The sequence below is a fragment of the Alligator sinensis genome, unplaced genomic scaffold (genome assembly GCF_000455745.1).
Source record: "Alligator sinensis unplaced genomic scaffold, ASM45574v1 scaffold672_1, whole genome shotgun sequence".
Lineage (NCBI taxonomy): Eukaryota > Metazoa > Chordata > Crocodylia > Alligatoridae > Alligator > Alligator sinensis.
Genome location: NW_005842830.1, coordinates 53,038 through 72,435, shown reverse-complemented (window position 1 = coordinate 72,435; position 19,398 = coordinate 53,038). Strand labels below are relative to the sequence as shown.

Sequence of the window (19,398 nt, the reverse complement as noted above, 5' to 3'; positions counted from 1 at the left end):
CAAAGAATTCAGCCAATGAGTTCATAGGGCAATCTACTCCTGGACATGTTAGATCTTTTATTCTTAATATGGCAATAAATAGTCCATGGCTAAGAAAATGGAAAATACATTTGCTGCTTAGAATACAAGACTATGTGTAACATATTGTATGCTTTTATTTAATTTAGCTGCTTACTAAACCACCCACAAACTATCCTTTCCCAGACTCCATATGACAGAACTCTGATTAAAGCAATGCATCCATCCTTAATATTTTTTAAACAATCTTGACATTTAGTTCATTTAAAAATATTGAATACAAAGATTTCTGTCCATTAAACAAAGGATAAAACTCAAGTAAAACATCTAAAAGGTGCATTGTTTGATTTATTATCAAAAGTGAAAATATATTAATGGCATCTCATTTGACACTTCAATAGCTCAGTAAATAGCCAATTTCTCCTCTGATTGATTATAAGAACCAAAAAATCAAGGTGAAGTATAAGCCTGCTCTCCACAGCAAATCTTTAGATATTTATAATAATTGTGACAGTCAGATCCCTTTAGTTCCTTCTGACTAATTACAATAATCAAAGCTATGGGGTATTAAAAAAGCAAAATGCTATAGTTTTAAAGCATAATAGTATATTAGTATTTATGCCATAGATTTTTAAACGTACAAAAAAAAAACGATGTCAGTCACAAAGTTACTCAGACCATGTCTCAGACATTCAGTTTCTTCAGGATTTTTCTCCCAAAATAAAAATGGCCACTCCAGGAAAAAAATAATTGGGAACAACCAGGGTTAAATCACCCCCAGGAGATTTTCTCCTGGCAGAGCAAATGTCTATGCAAGTTCTTTTCTGAAAGAAGCCACAGCACAGTCCTCCAGCTTCCCAGGAGGCTTTGTTCCCAGCAACCCCTGCCATGGATGCAATATGTTGCTTGCTGGACTCTGCTGCTCTAAATGAGCAGGAAACAGAACACACCCACTTCACAACTCCCACATGCTGTAGGGAGATGCAGGCAATCTGGGCTCTCCAATCTGAGCTGCTCTGTGCACTGCTGCCATTCTTTCTCCAGGCAGACTGAGGGAGCCTGTGGAGCGCACCAAGATATGTGCACAGGGTCCCCCTGGCTACACAGCATGAGCACTGTAATCTCTCTGCTCTTCCAGGGTTCAGTATTCAAATGTTGGTTCAGGCAACTCTGGGTAAGTTTGTCTACCAGGAGAACAAGCCTGGGAGAATTGTCCCAGATTATTTGAACATGGGTATAAGGCCTCAGTGGATTTCAATTCAAGCAGGTTCTAGTCATTATGTAATTCCTAGGGGAACTACCACCAAGATAAAAGGAATTTTTTTTTACAAAAATTAACTTCTGAGCAAGGTAAAGATGATCCAACACAACCAATCTTTTTTTCTCTCTTTTTAAAGCAATCTAATAATTTTCCTTTTTAAAGTTACTGAAGTAAATAACTGACACCTTAGTACCTTGAGATGAAGAAGAAATGTGTCTATGTGCCAATATATGAAAATTTTCTTGCCATTATATCTATACAATTTCTACTAAATTTGCTAAGAAATCATGTTGGCTGAAACACTTGGATAGAACATTTTTTGCAGTGACAGGAAACCAACTTCAATTCAATATGAAAATACACATATATGGAAATGATCAGTTCCAGTGGCATGAACAGTCTGTAGGCTCTTGTATGACGTATATAATTTCAGTGCCATTTCCTGAGCAGTAGAGTGGCACAGTCAGATTCCGTACTCCATTTTCACGACAACATTTACAGAATCTTAAATGGCTATCAATATTGACATTAAAAATTGTTGCAGAGGGACATTTCCCATCACAAGAAGCCACATTTATCTGTCAGTGAAAGGAAGATTGACATGGTCAGAATCTCACATTTTATTTGCACAATGAAATAAAAAATATCAAAATCAGCTGTAATTAGAATCTGTTTCTATGTTTTAAAGTACCTTGCTTATATTTCATTATGTTACTTTTCTAAAATAATTTGAAAGATATCTAAACTGAGCCACATGGTAAAAGGTTTAAGTTGAGGTGAATTTCTTTGTTCTCATTTTGTTCTCTTTTTTTAATTAAATTCTTTGTTCTCATTTTGAATTAAATTTGTTTCAAAGTCTTTTTTTTTTAGTATCTGGTATCATACATACAGTCAGTTTTCAGAATCAGAAGTAGACAATAGAGTCAGTATTGTAGCAAGGGTATTACCAGTGGTACATTAGCGCTGCATGCCCTGGGGACCAACTTGGTGGGTACCAATAAAAAGTGGCTGCTACCAGCAGCTGTGTGATCAAGGCAGCAACCAGAAGTAACCTCTGCTCCTGCGCACCGACTGGGTGCCCAGCTGCAACCCTAAACTTTTGAGTGGGATTCCCCTGATATTTATGTTGGGACTAGAATATATCCATGGACCAACCCCATTTGTGACTGCATGGGATCTGGCCTGGAGCAAACCCATGGCACTCACCCAGCCCATAGGGCCAAAAGGCTGGGCATCACTGTTCTAGATCATTAGTAAATATATTTAAACACTGGACCTATAACGAAAATTGAAGCACTTCACATCAACCTTTTGCCAAGACAAAAAAGTGACCATTTGCTTCTATTATTTTCTTTGCCTCCTACTCACTTCCTGGTTGATCATAAAACCTTACTCTCACCCTACCACTACTTAAGCTTTTTAACAGATTTTTTTGTGGCATTTGGTCACAGACCTTTTGCAAATTTAAACCAATTATGTTAATTGGTTCTTCTTTATCCACACCTTATTGACATATTCACACATTACATACATAATAGGCGTTTATAAATGGAACATCACCAAAGCAGAGGTCAGATATCTTAAATTATCTTCATAAAGAAGATCATCACCGTGTTATGCAGAGATATATTATGAGAAAGAAAGGGCATTTAATATAATTGAGGTCCTTAAGGAGGAATGTGGTGGTATTCTCATTATGTGTAAATGGTAACATTTTCCTCTTCTTTTAGAGTGGGAGGTTTTTTCATGATGAAGAGGTCAATGGCTTTTGTCAGTGGTAGGCAATTATATTGTGTGCTTTTCATTTGGAGACACATGTTATTCCATGTAGGGGGGGTTGGCATTTCTGCCACATAGGCAGGAACAATTAATTTTTACTTACACTGACAAATAGAATAACATTGTCAGAGTTGTTATGAGAAGATTGCAGCATTTTGGGTGAATTCTGATAGCTGCAATCCTTATTTAATATGTGGCTTTCTTGGCTAGCTGAAGCTCACCATGAAGCAGAAAGAATGCAGTTTTATATACTTACCGGAGTTTGACTTATACAGTCATTCTTTCTTATAGTTGTTCTCACTGTCACTTTCTGGCAAATTCTTTCCTCTTTTTTGCCTAAGAAAACATAGAAAATGTTGATTCATTAAATATACATTCTACTCTGTATTTGTTCATTATTAATAAAGGAACATTCACAGAATTATAATAGCTAAATAGTTATATTTTAATTTAATTATGCAGTGAATGTATTATTTCCATACCCAGATCATATATTCTAGCAAATGTTCACCATTAGATCTTAAGCACTTGCATATGTAATACATATTCATATTTAATACACTGATATCATATAGCTGTTAAATGTTCCCTGAAAAAAATCTAGACTTTTAAACTAGGGAATAATCAGGATATAACAGTCCCAGGAACATTTAAAGAGGTGGTAAATGTTGAAATGTCATCATGATTTACTATTTAGTTTAAGATGCTTTTGGTGATTAAACATACATGATAAAAATATTTAATCAGCAAACAGAAAAGGGTAATATATAGTATTTCAAGGCTGAATATACAAACATCATTGACACTAGCTTGAATTTTCAGTGCTAATGCTGTTGAGTTCTATTAAATATTGAAAATAAATATGATTTTATAAACATTTCTGTAACCTAATGCCATGAGGAAGTAAAAATCCTTAAACCTGAAGTATATTCTGCATGTACTATGTAAAGAAAATTATACAGATTTAAATGTCTTTCTGTTAGAGTGGTCTGACAGAGCTTTAAGATGGGATGAAAGGGTAAATACATATTTATTTCACATGTGGTGCATGCACAAGTCCCAGAGCTGGAGTTGGTTAGGTTACATCTGGGGTAAATAAATTCACATAGAAATTAATGCAATAACAACATTTTAAAGGGTTTTGTGGATTTTTGTGGATGCGCCCTCTTGCATTTGAAAAGCAAAACTATCCAAGTAGGAGGGACACTTGCAACACTGAAAAGCTAAAAATCAGAGTACTGAACATATGTAAACGTTACACAAAACCTACATGTCACAGTATATGAGGTAGCTATGTCTATTCATTATATACATTATACATCACCAATTTCATAATCTGTTTCCAAATAATTGCTAACTATGTTGCTACATAGTCATTTTGTATTTCCAGCATGTAAATTAAGACCTCCCAAAGGAGTCTTATTTCATCCTCAACTCACTCCCCGTGTTCCACGGAAATCAGCAAGTGCTAAGAAACTCAGCAAGTAAGATCCACCAATGCTGAATAACCCACTGCAGCATGTTACAGGAGCCATAGCTTCAGTAGATGTATTACACGTGCATTGGGAGCGTCTTACTACTGAAGCCAACCTACTTAACACAGGATTAAATACATATACAGATTGACTGTTACTGTCCTGATGGACTTTGATATAAAAGAGTGTACTACAGAATTCTTCTCACTAGTGCACCATCTTTACTTACTCAGCTTTTTGAGCATTACTCAAGTAGTCCCACTGAATGTCAATATATTATAGGCATATAGATTATTGTCGGTTGTTATATGACATTGCTATTTATAAATGTTACTGACATGTCATAAAAACTCCAAAATACTTTGCATTTAGAAACAGAGAGCATTCCTTATTCTTTCCCCCTTTCAATTCCTTTTAAAGTGAGCTGCTTGAAAATAATATCTGTGTTGAATACCAGTTGTGCTTGGTTTGCTATTCCTTACCGAAATAAAAAAAGGGTTGAAATTAATCATAGCTTTCTGAGATGATGTCAGTGATAATAAAATGGAGAATAATCATCACAAAACATCAACTCATCTTTTAGTTCTTCACATTTTTTTCTTAGTGTCTATCTATAAGATTTAACTCTCTTTTCTTTCCATTTTAAAAAAAGTGGCAGATGTGAAAAACAAAATATTGCATAAATCCTTATCTTCTAAATATAGACTCAGCAATAAAATCCACTACTTTAAAAAAAAAAAAAAGGTTTCTGCCATGGATTTTCCTACAGACACACAATAGAACTCGGGTCATTTGGTAATAATAGTTCAAGATGATTGTATTTGTAAAAGCATCATTCTTATGATAATTATTTTAATATAAATAAGCAGCTATTAAAAAGGAGTGGGGAAAAAAGGATCTTCAGCAAGATGATCTAACCATTAAATGTGCCTAAACCTGAAAGGTGCTGAGCAATTGAATCCTATGAAAGGAAAAAATCAATGCTCTATGGGAAGCCAACAGAGGAGCAACATCTCTTAGTATCAAGTCTCATGCCAGCATCAATGTGATACTGTTTATATTGAACTGATAATCATATATAGAAGTTTCTCGCTACAAACAACGCTTACAATATTTAAAAAGAAAATACATTATTAAAAATAATACCTGGTTCACAATTAATACTATCAGTAGAGACTACTGGGCTAATGGCAAAGGGTAATACACCCATTCCAGAACCTGGCAGAATTATTAGGAATATAAGTTTCTTGTGAAATAAACATTTTTACATAAACGACATTTCATTAATTCTTACACTGCCAACTGCAATTTTTCTTTTTATAAGGACTGATGAGCATTCCTGTTTTGTCATCCAAATTTAGAAATTCTGTGGCTACTAAAAGATCTCACTGGCGACTCCCTACTTTCCTGGTTAAAGCAAAACCATGAAGAGATTTCCATATATACCAAACTTTTATAATATGTATCTTATAACTATGGCAAGGTAAGAATTAAATACATGAACTCACTTTGCATGCATTTAATCAAGCTCTTTTCAAAAGGATTACTTGTTCCCATTACAACCCCAAGGTGTTGCAAGCTCTATTTTTAAATTGTGTTTTTAACTGCTTTACCACAGGGCACATGCTTTTAGTTTAAAAAAAACAAATAAAATAAAAAAAATAAAAATAGCATGTATGTATTGTGCTTTTTAATTTTTAGCAGCCACCTCAGCAAATATTTCTGAAGTATAACAATGCCTTTCCTGAGGCCACAAAACATTGTGAAAGCTAAATCTTTCCTGATATTGCAAGACGCAGAAAATATTTGTAGTCATCAATATTTTAGTCTAATTTTCTAAATGAAACCCACCTCATTTATATGGACTTCAGTGAATTATTCTTCAGCTTTGCTTTTCTAACTTGTAAATGAATGACCCTTTTGAAAGACCTGCCCAAATATTTTAATTCTGGTGAAAAGGGGGAAAAAAGGGGGAGTGATAACTTGTGGTTTCCAACCACCTCTATTCTTGAAATTTCTTAGGAACTCTTTCTGCAGGAGTTTCATTTTATGCAGTTTACCATTCCCAAACTAAACAACCACCATCTTTCTTAGCTCATAATTGCAGATGGGCGGATTCTGTTTTCAAAAGTTTGTTCTGTTTTTAAACATCAGTAAATTAAAGCAGAATCTGCCACATGACTTAAATCATAATTCATTACTAATGTTTCAAACTTGCACATCATAAACTACCAATCTTCAGCTCAAAAGCAGTCTCCATTTTGTATAGAATTATGCCTTTTGTTACCATCAATAATTGTCTGTTCAATGCTCTGCAACTCCTTATTTTGGGTTTTAATATATTTTCTAGGGTGGAAAGAGTTAACTTTTTAATCTGAAAAGTAATGCATTTCAGTACCCTTGCCCTAGAAAGCATATGAAAACAAACCAGAAAAAACCCATAATTACACAGATTTGTCAAAATATCAAATTAGGTATTAGTTTTAGAAATTTTGTTCAGCACATTTATAAGGAAAATTAAATGAGTACTTTAAGATTACTCATTTAGAGTAATCTTAACAATAATGAATCATTTCATTATTTCAAATGAGATTACTTTTCATCTTCCTCAGGCTGTTTTTGGAGAGATTTGGTTATACTCCAGAACGATAAGGTTAAAAATCACCGTGTCAGCAGCCATATGAAGCAAGACCTTTCAATAAATAGCTGTTAAAAAAGAACTATCACATTTGTGCTTGATTTGGGAACTGCATGCTTTTTTCTTCCTTATGTCCCAGCCACTGAGGTTAAAAAACACAGCTCTCCAAAACCAAAGCCAAACTAGCATGTAGTGCAGCCTTCTTCACTTACAGGTCTTGCAGCAGCCATCATTGTAAATCTGTACAGTGCCTCCATTCTAGGAAAAGAAGAGGAAAATATATCAAAAAAGACTGTGCCCAATGCAATACCCTATTATATCTGAATAGATTTAGGATACGAATTGCCAGATCTCCAGTTGGTGTAGATTGGCATCTCATCAAAAATGAAGTCAATCGAGTTGCACACATTTACACCATTAGAGGATATGGATTAAAAATCTCAGAACTGTTTTAAAATGTAATAGCTGAAAATGAGCTTGTTGTTATGACTGTGCTTATCTCAACTGGCTTCCCTTGAATCAACAGAACAGTCAGTTTTCATAAACATTATCATCATTTCCCCATCCTCAGGAGCTACTGGGACACTTTAAAAGTTCAGTGTACGAATATAACATGTTTGCTGCAAATTAAAAAGGGATTTATATTGCTTATGTACTACAGAAACTAGCAGACTATAGCTAGTTCTGTATAGCTATAGACAGAGAGCTCTTCACAACAAAATCTCTTTAATTTTGTAATTTGTAATATATATATTCCGATTCATCAGTTCATACAAGTTTCCTTTCCTTTACTGTAATTAATCTTTGTTAGTGTTTTCTTCTCAAACAGTGTGTAAGCAGGAGTGAAGAAAGTACAACATGAGGACGTTTTAATAAAAAAGGGATTTCCCTTACCTGATACAGGCATATACAAAAACTTCATTGCTCACTCTTATTACATATACAGAAATTACAAATTCAGCAGCAGCAGCACGGTACTTTAGTAAAAATAACATACAAAAGATAACAAAACTACTTATTTGCATTATACCCCATAAGTATGGTTTTTCTGTACCATTACAGGAAAATCATAACACATGTTGATCAAGATTTCCAATAAAAGTGCTAAAAAGTTACCTTAAATCTTTGTTAAATCCTAAATTAATCTGACCTACTGTCCAAAACTGGCTCTCATTTGAAGTTAATGCTTAGAGTTTCTGAATGTAAACTCAGACAGATTCTGGAAGCTAATTCATGAAAATCTGGATTGTTGTTAAAGAGTAAAACGTGATGACAAGGTTCTGACAATAAGGAGAAGTTTTTGGCATAGTGCCAAAGCATAAATACAGTTCAATTTATGATGCAATTTTTAATTCAGGATTGGAAGAAATTAGCATCAAGAATGCACCAAAAATACAAAAATAATTCTGTATGCTACAAATTTAAGCTGAAAACAAGTATTCTTTAAACAAAAAAGGACAAGTATGAAATACTCAAATTCTCTGAACCACAGTTCTTTGGTTTATAGACTTTACATTTTAGGTAGGTATACGCAAGTAATTTATAATCTTCACAAAGCAGAGCTGCTTGTTATACAGAGATCCCAAAGTCTTTGGGCACTTTGGCAGGTTTCTAATCCTTGCTCAATTTAAGGAATTTTGAAACTATGCCACCTTTATCTGCAAAGTTTCAAAGCTGCTTGAGCTGGATTATTTGGTTTATAAACTCTGAAAACTGTGGGCCCTCCTCAGAATTAAAATAAGAAGTATTGAAGCAACTACCTATAGAAACAAATGCATCAGGCTTGATACAGATTAAACAAAATCCTAACAGCAAACTTCACTTGGATTATATGATATAAATCAAACAAACAAAAATATAAACCACAAGACCATGAACTACTCATTTAAAGGTTTATATTTGTTTTGTTTTTTTCTACTTACCAACATATTTTCTAGATTAATCATTCTATGGAAATTGCAATATGCATGTCAGACCTGAAGAGAAGACCAAGCTCCAAAACAAAAGATTCATCATTATAATTTGTCATCACACACTACAAACCTTTGTACATTCAGTCTCATTAAAGGGGGGACAGGCAACACTAGATCCCAGTATCACTGCACCTGTATCAGTCTTTGCACACTCATATTTAGTACAGTTGGAGTTCCAGGTGCTCCCCTCCTATAAAAAAAACCAACAGAGTAGACAAAATGTTACAGTAGCCCTTATGGGCACAGAGAGAAGTGGCATTTTTGAATGATCTGGCCCCTGGAAGCGCTTTACAGCCATGTCACAACACACATGCATGGCTGCAGAGTGTTTTTAAAATGACCGATGGTATGAAAAATTAACCTGGTTAAATCAGGTATCACAGTAAGGTGCTCAAAAGCAGATTAATTTAGGAAACTTGTGTTCCCTCCAGGATTAATTTTTTGCATGGGGGTGGGACTGGGCTAATGCTACCAGCACAGTCTTGCCCCACCAACAGCTGTCAGGGGCAGGGAGAGCAAAGGAGAGGGTGGTCGTGGCTACTGAATGTCCAGAGTTGAGGAGGAAGTCGGTGTGGGGGTTGACAATGGAGTTCCCTTACCTCACAGGTACCCCTCCCCCCAGCTACCCTGGCTGTGGTATTGGGGGTAGCTGGTGGGTGGGGTGGACCTGCACAGTGAGGGGGCTCCATTCTCCCCCACAGCTCCTCCTCAGCTCTAGATATTCAGCAGCTGGGAGTTCCCTCAACTTCACCCTCCTCCTCCCTCCCCCTCTGACAGCCCTAGAGTTGGGGGGGGGGGGGGGGGGGGGGGGAGCTGGGGAGAGAGGTGGTCCAGCAGCTTCCTCCAAGGCTGCTCGACTGCCCCCAACCTGCTGGCCAGGGCTGGTGCAAGCTAGCTCCAGCACCCCTCCCTGCTAGCCCAACAGGTCTGTTGGTTGGGGAGGGGGCTCTAACATCTGTCTGCACCCTACATGTCTCAGTATAGCGTGGCTATGAAGGCACTTGGTCCACTACAGATGTGATCAAAAGCTGAAGTCAATGGAAAGGCCCTTAAGAGTCAAACTGCATGTCTTTCCAGGGTGGTAAAGGGACATGACAAATCTTCCCTATTTTCCTTCTTTTCTTTAAATAACTAGAATTTGCAAAAAGTGAGAGTTCAAACTCCCATTAGCAGGTCATTTCACCTCCCATATAACAGGAAAGGGAGCAAGTGATCGTGACCTTGGTAATATTCCTACCAATGTACTAGTCAGCAGAGCCAACAACCATATTTGTCTTTGTGGAAGAAATATAAACAGTAAGGTAATAAATGCTGTTAATAGCTTCACACAAAATTTAACTCAATCTAAAATGATACAGATACAAATAAGTATTAATTTTATATTATCACATGCAAGTTCTTAAACAATCCCAACTGCTTTACAATGGTTCTGAAAGCTACACACACTGAGGCCCCCTCTATATGCTGCATCTATTGTGCAATTACCTTGCTAATTGAGCAATAAATTTAGACTGGCTACATGTGAAATTTAAGTATCGTGCCTTAAAAAGGTCTAATCAGCTATAAAGTTATTGCTTAAAAATGTGTAATAACTTTATAGCCGGTTTCTATCCAGCTTTAATTTGCACATGTAGGCTGTCCTACAGCTGGGAGACCACAGGTGCTGTGATCTCCCATCTGCTGAGGAGCATAACACACCTCCAGGAGAATGCAGCCTCCCAGCTGCAGGGCTGCAAGGGCACTCCAGGCAACAGCTGAGAGATTTCAGCTACTGGGATCTCGCAGCCATTGTGAACTCCCAGCTGAGGGGCACTCCTCTCCCCCTCCACTGCTAGCTGGGAGACCATAGCAGTCCCCCAAAGCTGAAGGGGCTGAGTCCCACAACTGATGGGGCCCTCAGCCCCAGCTGTGCCCCACATGTGGTGCAGCTGGGACCAAAAGCCCCATGAGGCGTGGAACACTCCATCCTAACTGCACATGGTCCCCAGCTGTGGGAGCTTGCTTCTTGCTGGTTCAGGGGAAGCCCAGGATCGGGCTTCCCCTACACCTGAAATAAGGTGCAATTGGATCTAATGTGCAATCCCACAATCACACCTCCTGTGGCATGGCAGGAAGCGCAACTGTGTGGAACATGGATTAGATCCAATTGTGCCTTTACCTGCACTTGTAGAGGGGGGCCAAACAGTAGAAGAGTCACTAACATTGGTTGCTGGCAAGCAGCCATTATGTTAGGCTTCAAGTCTTCTTTATCATAAAAATGTAATGGTAACAATTGTTTCTGTCCTCTTTCTGCAATCCATACTGCCAAATGTGGGTATATTTAAACATGCAAAAACTCTCCTAAACAAAGTCCTTCCATCAATATTAATTCCTGTGTTCTAGGGAGCTTGATATTAGGAAGTGCTTAGCCCCCTAGCTTAAGTTGTGGATGCTTCGCACTGCTGAAAGTCAGGCACTAAATTCAGGGTTTTTTTGCTCTCAACTATTTTCTGGCTGAAAGAATGAAAAAGAAGTCATGTGATTACACCAAAAGAAAGGTGAAAATAAGTTCTCATAATATAGCCACCAAATAGATTCCTGTCAGAAACCAGAGTAAAGCCATGTGCTATTGATACTATTTGTTACAGCTGCCCAGGAGTACTTACTTCATATATAGCTAGTGTTCCATTCGCAGAATAAAAAGGACATGACACATTTCGGCAAGTGCCACAACAAGTATGATGACTGGAAGAAGGGATGTATATTTGATGCTAGTAAAAGAAAAGAAAAGAAAAAACCTTCAATTTTGTTAACATGCAGGTGACTAATTACAAGTTGGTGTGTTATTTCCTTGTCTGTATTCTCTCTCAGCAGATCTTATCCCAACACAGAAAGTTTGGATCTGAAACCACATCCTAATTCTCCATAGAGTTAAGGAGGGGTGTTACCTGGTGTTTTAATCTAGGCTCCATCTAAATGTTTTTTTATGGCACACACAACCTTTACTTATTCCATAAATGATTCTGTATTTTTAGTTTAATGAATTAAGTCTAGTCTGACCATTAAGACTTGAAATACCAAAAAGGAACAAAGAATACAGGTTATCTATTTTAGTGAGCTGTATTTAACATTTACAGTATATACAGCATACGATTGCAAAAATAAAGACATCAGCTATGAAATAAAGTTGGGAATCAAACCTAGAGAACAATATCAACAGAGTAGAAAAGTGCCAGCACATAATACATACACATATTACTTGCCTTCAGCTTATAATGCAAGTTTAAAAATAAAACAGCAGATTTGAATATGCCATAGTTGTGGACAATTTTACATTTAAAATGTTTATACAACTTTAAATTGTAGTACACATGCAACACAGGCTTCAGTAAAGAACAGCCACCCAAATAAGAGCCAGCGCCCAGAGGGATTGCATAGCCTATGCCAGTGATTCTCAACCAGGATGCCACTGTCCCTTGGGGTGCCTTGAGATCTTTTTCAAGGGTGCCCCAGGATGCCAAGCAACTTTTGCCCTGTTAGATGTGCATTCATGATTCATAAGATAAACCTAGAGATTTCAAACAAGAATTCAATATCAAAAACATTCTGATCTACTGTGGTCTTCCTGGGTTCTTTGCAACAGAAGAATTACTCTATTCTTTTTCTGTATTCAAAAAAAGAGGGAAAGCTTAAAAGTTGGCATTTTCAGAGGGCTGCCTCAAGTCTTAAAGGGTTGAGAGATACTGGCCTATGCTGACATCAAGCCCACTGTGTCTTACTATAACAAGTTTGAGTTTGTCACCATGCAGTACAATAGCACCTATTATTATAGGATAGACCCGGGCTAAGGCCCTAATCTGTTATTTTTGCAGTGCTACAAAGTTTGTAGTAGCACGACAAAATAGATTGTTATGGGGGGAAGTGCATGTGCTATCCTTGGCTGGAGTGCAAGAGAGGCCCCCTCTGCATGTTACATATATTATGCAATTAACTAGTTAACTGTTAACTGTGCAATTAATTTTAAAAAGGCTACAAGTGCAAAGTAGCTATCACATGCCATAAAAAGCTATAAAGTTGTTGCTCAAAAAAGTATAATAACTTTATGTCTGGTTACTATTCAGCCTTATTTGCACATGTAGCAAGGTATGACCCTGCAGCTGTGAGTCGCATCAGCTGACAGGGCTCCTAGCCACAGGAATGCTCCATGCACTACAGCATTTAGGCAATGGAGGCATCTGACACTGGATCCCACAATCATACCTTCTGCCAGCCACATGTGGCAGAGCAGGAAGGATGATTGTGGGGATCATGCATCAGATCTTAATACGTCTTTACCTGAATATCTAGAGGGGCCCAAAGACACACACACTAGCCATGGGAGCATAGGCTGTTACTTCGTAGCTCCCCTCCCCACCTCCACCACTAAGAAACCTGTCTTTGAGCAGGACAGGCTCACTTGATCAGCTGCTGCTGCCATAGTAACAGCTGATCTGGCCACCCAAAAGCCACCCATAGTGGCAATGACTGATCAAGCTGTTGCTACTACCCAACTGCTATGTGACAATGGCTGTCAGGGCTGCCTGAGATGGCAAAAGGCTGACTGGGCAGTCTCCACCACCCAATCAGGGCCTGCTGCCGCTGCAGCCTTAACAGCCGTTGCCACCACGGGCTGTTTGCAAACCATCTATGGTGGCAAGGGCTGATGGGTGGCCAGAGACTACTCAATCAATCCCTGCTGGTGCTGCAATCCTGTCATCATTGCCATCTACCAACAATTGTGACAGAGCTACCCTCAAGCATAGTGGTACAGGCTGATTGGCTAGCAGAGATGACCCAGTCAGCCCTTGCTACCACTTGTGCCCAGTCAACCATTGCTGACTGTCAGCCAGGACTACCTGGGCTACCTACAAGCCAGTTGCTGCAGAGCACCCTGACAGCTTGCTGGTGGGATGAGCCATCAGGGAGTCAATCATTTTCCCTCCCTTCCCACAACCCTCCACCCACCCTTGAGTGGAGAGGATGGAGAACTGTGGGATGATAAGATCATAGGAAAATAAGGCTGAAAAGAACCTCTTGGGGTCATCTAGTCCAACCCCCTGCTCCAGGTAGGATCATCCCTAATTAAACCATTTCACTCATGTCCAACCTGCTCCTGAAATTTCACAGTTGCTTAGGTAGCCTGTTCCAATGTTTGAACTGCCCCCACCCCCATAGTCAGAAATTTCCTTCCAGTCTCCAACCTAAATTGCCTCTGCTGCAGTTTAAGCTTATTGTTTCTAGTCTTGTCCCCTAGGGTCACAGATAAAATACCATCTCCATTCTTTCTGTAATCCCCCTTCAGGTATTTGAAGACTGCTATCAAATCCCACCTCAGTTTTCTTTTCTCCAGACTAAATAACTCTAGATCTTTCTACCTTTTCTCATAAGTTTTGCTTCCCAGGCCACTATTTTTGTCTCTCTTCCCAGGCCATCATTTTTGTCTCTCTGTGCTAAAGCCTTTCCAATCTGTCCACATCCTTCTTGAAGTGGAGAGCCCAAACTGGACACAGTACTCCAAGTGAGGCCTCATCAGTGCTGAATAAAGTGAAAGAATAATTTCTCTTGATTTACAAGCGACAGACCTGTTAATACAGCCCAGCGTGCTATTTGCTTTTTTGGCAACAAGAGCACACTGTTGGCACATATTCAGCTTATGCTACACTGTAACATGTAGGTCCTCCTCTGAAGTACTGCAACCTAGCCAGTCATTCTCCAGTCTATATTTGTGCATACAATGATTCCATCCCAAGTGTAAGACTTAGGCACTTGTCCTTGCTGAATCTCATCTAACTGACCACATACCATTTCTGCAGTTGATCCAAATCATTGTGGATCCTAGCCCTAAATCTAGAATGTCTAATTCCATCCAACCTTGCGTCACATCTGCAAATTAGCATGCACTCAATCCTATCATCCAAATCAGAAATGAAGATATTAAACAACATTGGACCCTTGACAGACCCCCTGGGGGACTCCACTTGATACCTCCTTGCAGCTAAACATTGAGCTACTGATGACCACTCACTGAGTATGAGGATACAACTAGTTGTTTATCCACTTTATAATATTTCATGTTGTCTGTATTTCCTTAGCTTGCTTATAAGAATGTTGTGGGAGACTGTTAAAAGCCTGGGGACACTGGGGTCTGGAGAACCCTGTACATATGTTAAACATATTGCAGAAAAGTTTACCACAACAAAGAAATTGTTGGTTAAAAGAGTTAATTGTCACGGATCCACCATTTTTGTGATGAAATGACCATTTCTTTGGTGCAACAAAAACCAGTGTGAAAATGAGGATACTCTTTTATTTGCACAAAAGCAGTAAATGCAGTGCAACAAATATTATGCATGTCTAGGGCCTAGGTAGAGCAATCACCATTGCTAAGTTCTTAAGTACTTACTGCACTTTCTTAAATAGTAGCCTTCTTTACTTCAATCTATCATTTGTAATCATAAAGTTCTGTTCATAAATTACAGCATTAGTAAGTTTTAAAAATACTCACAGTCTCACATTGCTGAGAACAGTTCACCACTGTAAAATCCATAGCATGATATCCTGTGTTATGATCTTTTTCTTGTAAACACTGTACTGTGTAACAAAGATCTCCATCCAAATACTGAATCATAAATTGCCCAGGATTTAACAAAGTTACTTCTTGAAACACACATACATCCTCTTTTTCTAATTTAGAAGGAAAAGAAAAAGAAAGAAATGGGCCATCAGGAACATGTTTTCTATTAAATGAACAGGACTGCTTACAAAAAAAACCTCACTTGGGCCAGCTCCCCCACTTCATAAAAGTTTTAAAAGTTTCTTCTGCAGATAGCATGCCTTCAGTTAAGCCCATACATAACTTCTAGTTCAATCCCATTAATTTGTATAAACTTCCATGGGAAGTAAAAACAGTGAAGAACTTGGCTTCTAAACAAGAATCATGCTACACATGGATATATGAAGGGCTTCATAACCAGAAGAAACTCAGTTATTTCCAAGTATTTGGTGCGTTCCTCGGGGCACAACAATGAATGAGACAGACACTAGGAAAGATTTTAAGCAGAATATGGTTTGGAACACACCCCCCATCTCATGCATCAAACATTTAACCAGAGGCAAAGGGGGGATAGAACCAATAGCTTAAGGTAGAGCCAACAGCCACCAGACTATTATCTTAGAACTCAGCTCAATTTGGGATAAAATGTACCATTGAAGTACCATTGAAGTACCATTGAAGCATTTCAGTCCCTAGGACTTCAATTGTTCCCTTCTCCATGGGCAACTGCCCTCCCTGAGGCCAGTCCCGCCAACTGGTGGGGGGTCCCCCCAGGAGATCACTAGTCACTTCCGAGAGTATGCACCAGCCACTCCCAGAAGCAGCTGCAGTGATCGCAGTGATCGGCTGGCGCTTGCAGGCACGGCACCGGCACTCTCGCCTGCCCCCCGTGCCCATGGCCTAAGCAGCCAGTGCATTCATTCAGGGCACACTGGTGCTCTACACGTTGCCACTGCCCTTCTCCTTACAACTGCAAGGTTCACCAGCAAGTCTTATTTAAATCCAGGAGATGTACCTATTAACCCTGCATTGGACACATACTACAAGTGGTGACAACCTGAACCTCCCCATAGAAAGACAGACAAGAAAGATCGTATTCTTTATCCCAGTTGGGCTTCCACAATGGTGTGAGGGAAGCAAATAAATTCAGACCACTGCCAATTTGACCTAACAAGAAAAGATTCCCTTTTAATCCCCCAAAAAGGCAATAGGCTTAACACATGCCACCTTGAAAAAAAAGCTTCCTTCACTGTCCTTTTATTTATTAGGTAGAGATACTGCCAAACAGTGAAGCCACTCTGTGGGTAACTGCAGCAGACTTCAAGCAGGAGCTGGGATTGCATAGCAACCTGAAAAGAACTGGCAGAATGGTGGTTGCTAGAGCAGCACTCCCTAGTGGCCAGAGAAGTGGTCCCCAGCATCACACCCTAGCAGCTCTCCCCAGCACTTGCTACTTTGGCTGGCATAGCTAGTAGAGCCCCAAGATGGCAGCCCTGGCCTAGGTGCCCTGCAGGGAGCAAAGGAGGTTTGAAAAAGTTTAAGGATCTTGGAGCGTATATTGCATTCTCATCAGTCCTCACAGAGGAAGGCACAGATCCAGGCAGGGATCATTGTATCATGGAAGTAAACCTGTGGCTGAGATAGTGTTGATGTGAAGCTTTTGGATTATTTAATAATGGACAGGTGTTCTGTGGAGGCAGACAGCTATCAAGAGATGGGATCCATTTAACTAGAATTGAAAAGAGCATCTTTTAGCATCAACTGGCAAACCTAGTAAGGAGGGCTTTAAACTAGGTTCCATGGGGGTTGGTGAAAGGACTAGAAGAAGCAGATCAACTCTGGGACAGGGCCAGAGCCACAGGTCAGCAACAAGTGATGCAAAAGAGAAACGTATAGGTTGGAATGCAAAAGGGTTTGATGTATGTATACAAACGTAAGAAGTATGGAGAAAAAAAGTGAATTGGAAGTCACAGCCTGTGAAAAAAACTATGATCTGATTGGTATAACATAGACCGGGTGAGACAAATCTTATGACTGGAATGTCAACATTGAAGGCTATACTTTGTTTCAGAACAATAGGATTGGGAGAAAAGGTGGTGATGCCACCTCGTATGTAAAAAGCATGCATGAACCTGTTCCCTGGTTCAGGAGGAGGAAGCCTTGGCTTTTCTGGTTTGCTCTCTGCAGATCCAGACCAGAGCAGAGTATTCCTCCTTGGTGATGGTTCCAGTCCTCCATCCTTTGTAGGTCTTCCTTTTAAGATGCAGGAGGTCCACCAGTTCCTTGGAGAGCCAAGGGAGCTGCTGTGCCCTTTTGCTGCCTTTCCTCTGAGTCGGGATAGACTTTGCTTGTGCACCCAGGATTGCTCCCTTGAGGAGCAACCACTTGTCCTGAACTCCCCTCCTCTTTGGATTGTGGCCCTTTAGGGCCTCACTGACTAGCCTCCTTAGCTTGTCAAAGTCAGCTTTCCTGAAGTCGAGGACTTCTGCATTGCTGACTGACTTGCCAGCTTTATGGCAGATGAAGGTGATCAGCTCGTGGTCACTGTCACCCAGCTTCCCTTAGATCATTAGGTCGCGCTCTTCAAGGAGGTGACCAAATTATCCCAAAGTTATGAGATGGTATTGATGGGAGATTTCAATTGTCTAGACATCTGCTGGAAGAATAATACAGCGAAATAAAATGCCAAGCCAATTCCTAACTTGTGGGGGACAACTTTCTGTTTCCAAAAGGTTGAGGATACAAATGGGGGATCATCCGTGTTGGATCTTGTCCTAACCAATTGGGAAGAATTGATGGAAGACATGAAGATGATAAGAAACTTGAGAGGAAGTGATCATGATACGATAGAATTCATGATACTGAGATGGGGAAAGCACGAAGTCAGCAAAACTATGACACTGGATTTCAAAAAGGCAGATTTTAACTAGCTTAAGGAGATAGTAGGCATGGTGCCATGGGGTGACATACGGAGGGTGCTCAGGAGGGCTGGAAGCTTCTAAAGGGCACAATATTGGAAGCCCAATAAGAAACAGTTCAGACACAAAGGAAGAAAAAGAAGAATGGCAAAAGGCCTATGTGGATGCACAAGGACCTTCTAGGATGTCTCAAATGCAAAAGGAAAGCATGCAGGCAGTGGAAAGATGGGCAGGTCACCAAGGACGCACACCAGGAAATAGCAAGAACATGGAGGAACAAAATCAAGAAGGCCAAGGTAAAATATGAGATGCACCTGGTGAGAAAGGTTATGGCAATAAGAAAAGGTTCTATAAGTATGTAGGCCAGAAAAGAAAGACTAAGGAAGAAGCAGACCTATTGTTAAATAGCCACGGCAAACTCTTAATAGCAGATGCAAGAGGCAGATCTACTCAACAGCTACTTTGCCTCAATTTTCACTAAAATGTTAAGTTGCAACTAGATACCTAATACGAATTATTTGGATAAAGAAGGGGACAAGCTGAGGACTGGAAAGGGGTCAACATAGTGCCTTCTTTAAAACAGGAAAAAGGAGGATCCAAGGAACTATTGGTTGGTTAGCCTCATCTTGATATCCAGGAAATTACTAGAGCATATCCTAAGAAAGGCCATTTTACAAGCACCCAGCATGGATTTATAAAGTACAACCTGTCAAACAAACTTGATCACCTTCTTCCGCCGGCTGCCTCGTTAGCTGGATGAAGAGA

General features: G+C 39.4%; 1 protein-coding gene across 1 annotated transcript in view; it reads right to left on the bottom strand.

Annotated features, from left to right (window-relative positions):
• Positions 1 to 20: 20 nt before the first annotated feature.
• Positions 21 to 19,398, bottom strand: part of LOC102374267 (otogelin-like protein) — a gene marked incomplete at its 5' end in the record, with an annotated part of 72,276 nt that continues 52,898 nt past the window's right edge. The window contains 6 exons of the mRNA XM_025191544.1: positions 21 to 1,857; positions 3,315 to 3,394; positions 7,384 to 7,429; positions 9,215 to 9,334; positions 11,790 to 11,894; positions 15,668 to 15,846. Coding sequence (XP_025047329.1) covers positions 1,657 to 1,857; positions 3,315 to 3,394; positions 7,384 to 7,429; positions 9,215 to 9,334; positions 11,790 to 11,894; positions 15,668 to 15,846 — 731 coding nt within the window. The remainder of the gene's footprint in view (positions 1,858 to 3,314; positions 3,395 to 7,383; positions 7,430 to 9,214; positions 9,335 to 11,789; positions 11,895 to 15,667; positions 15,847 to 19,398) is intronic.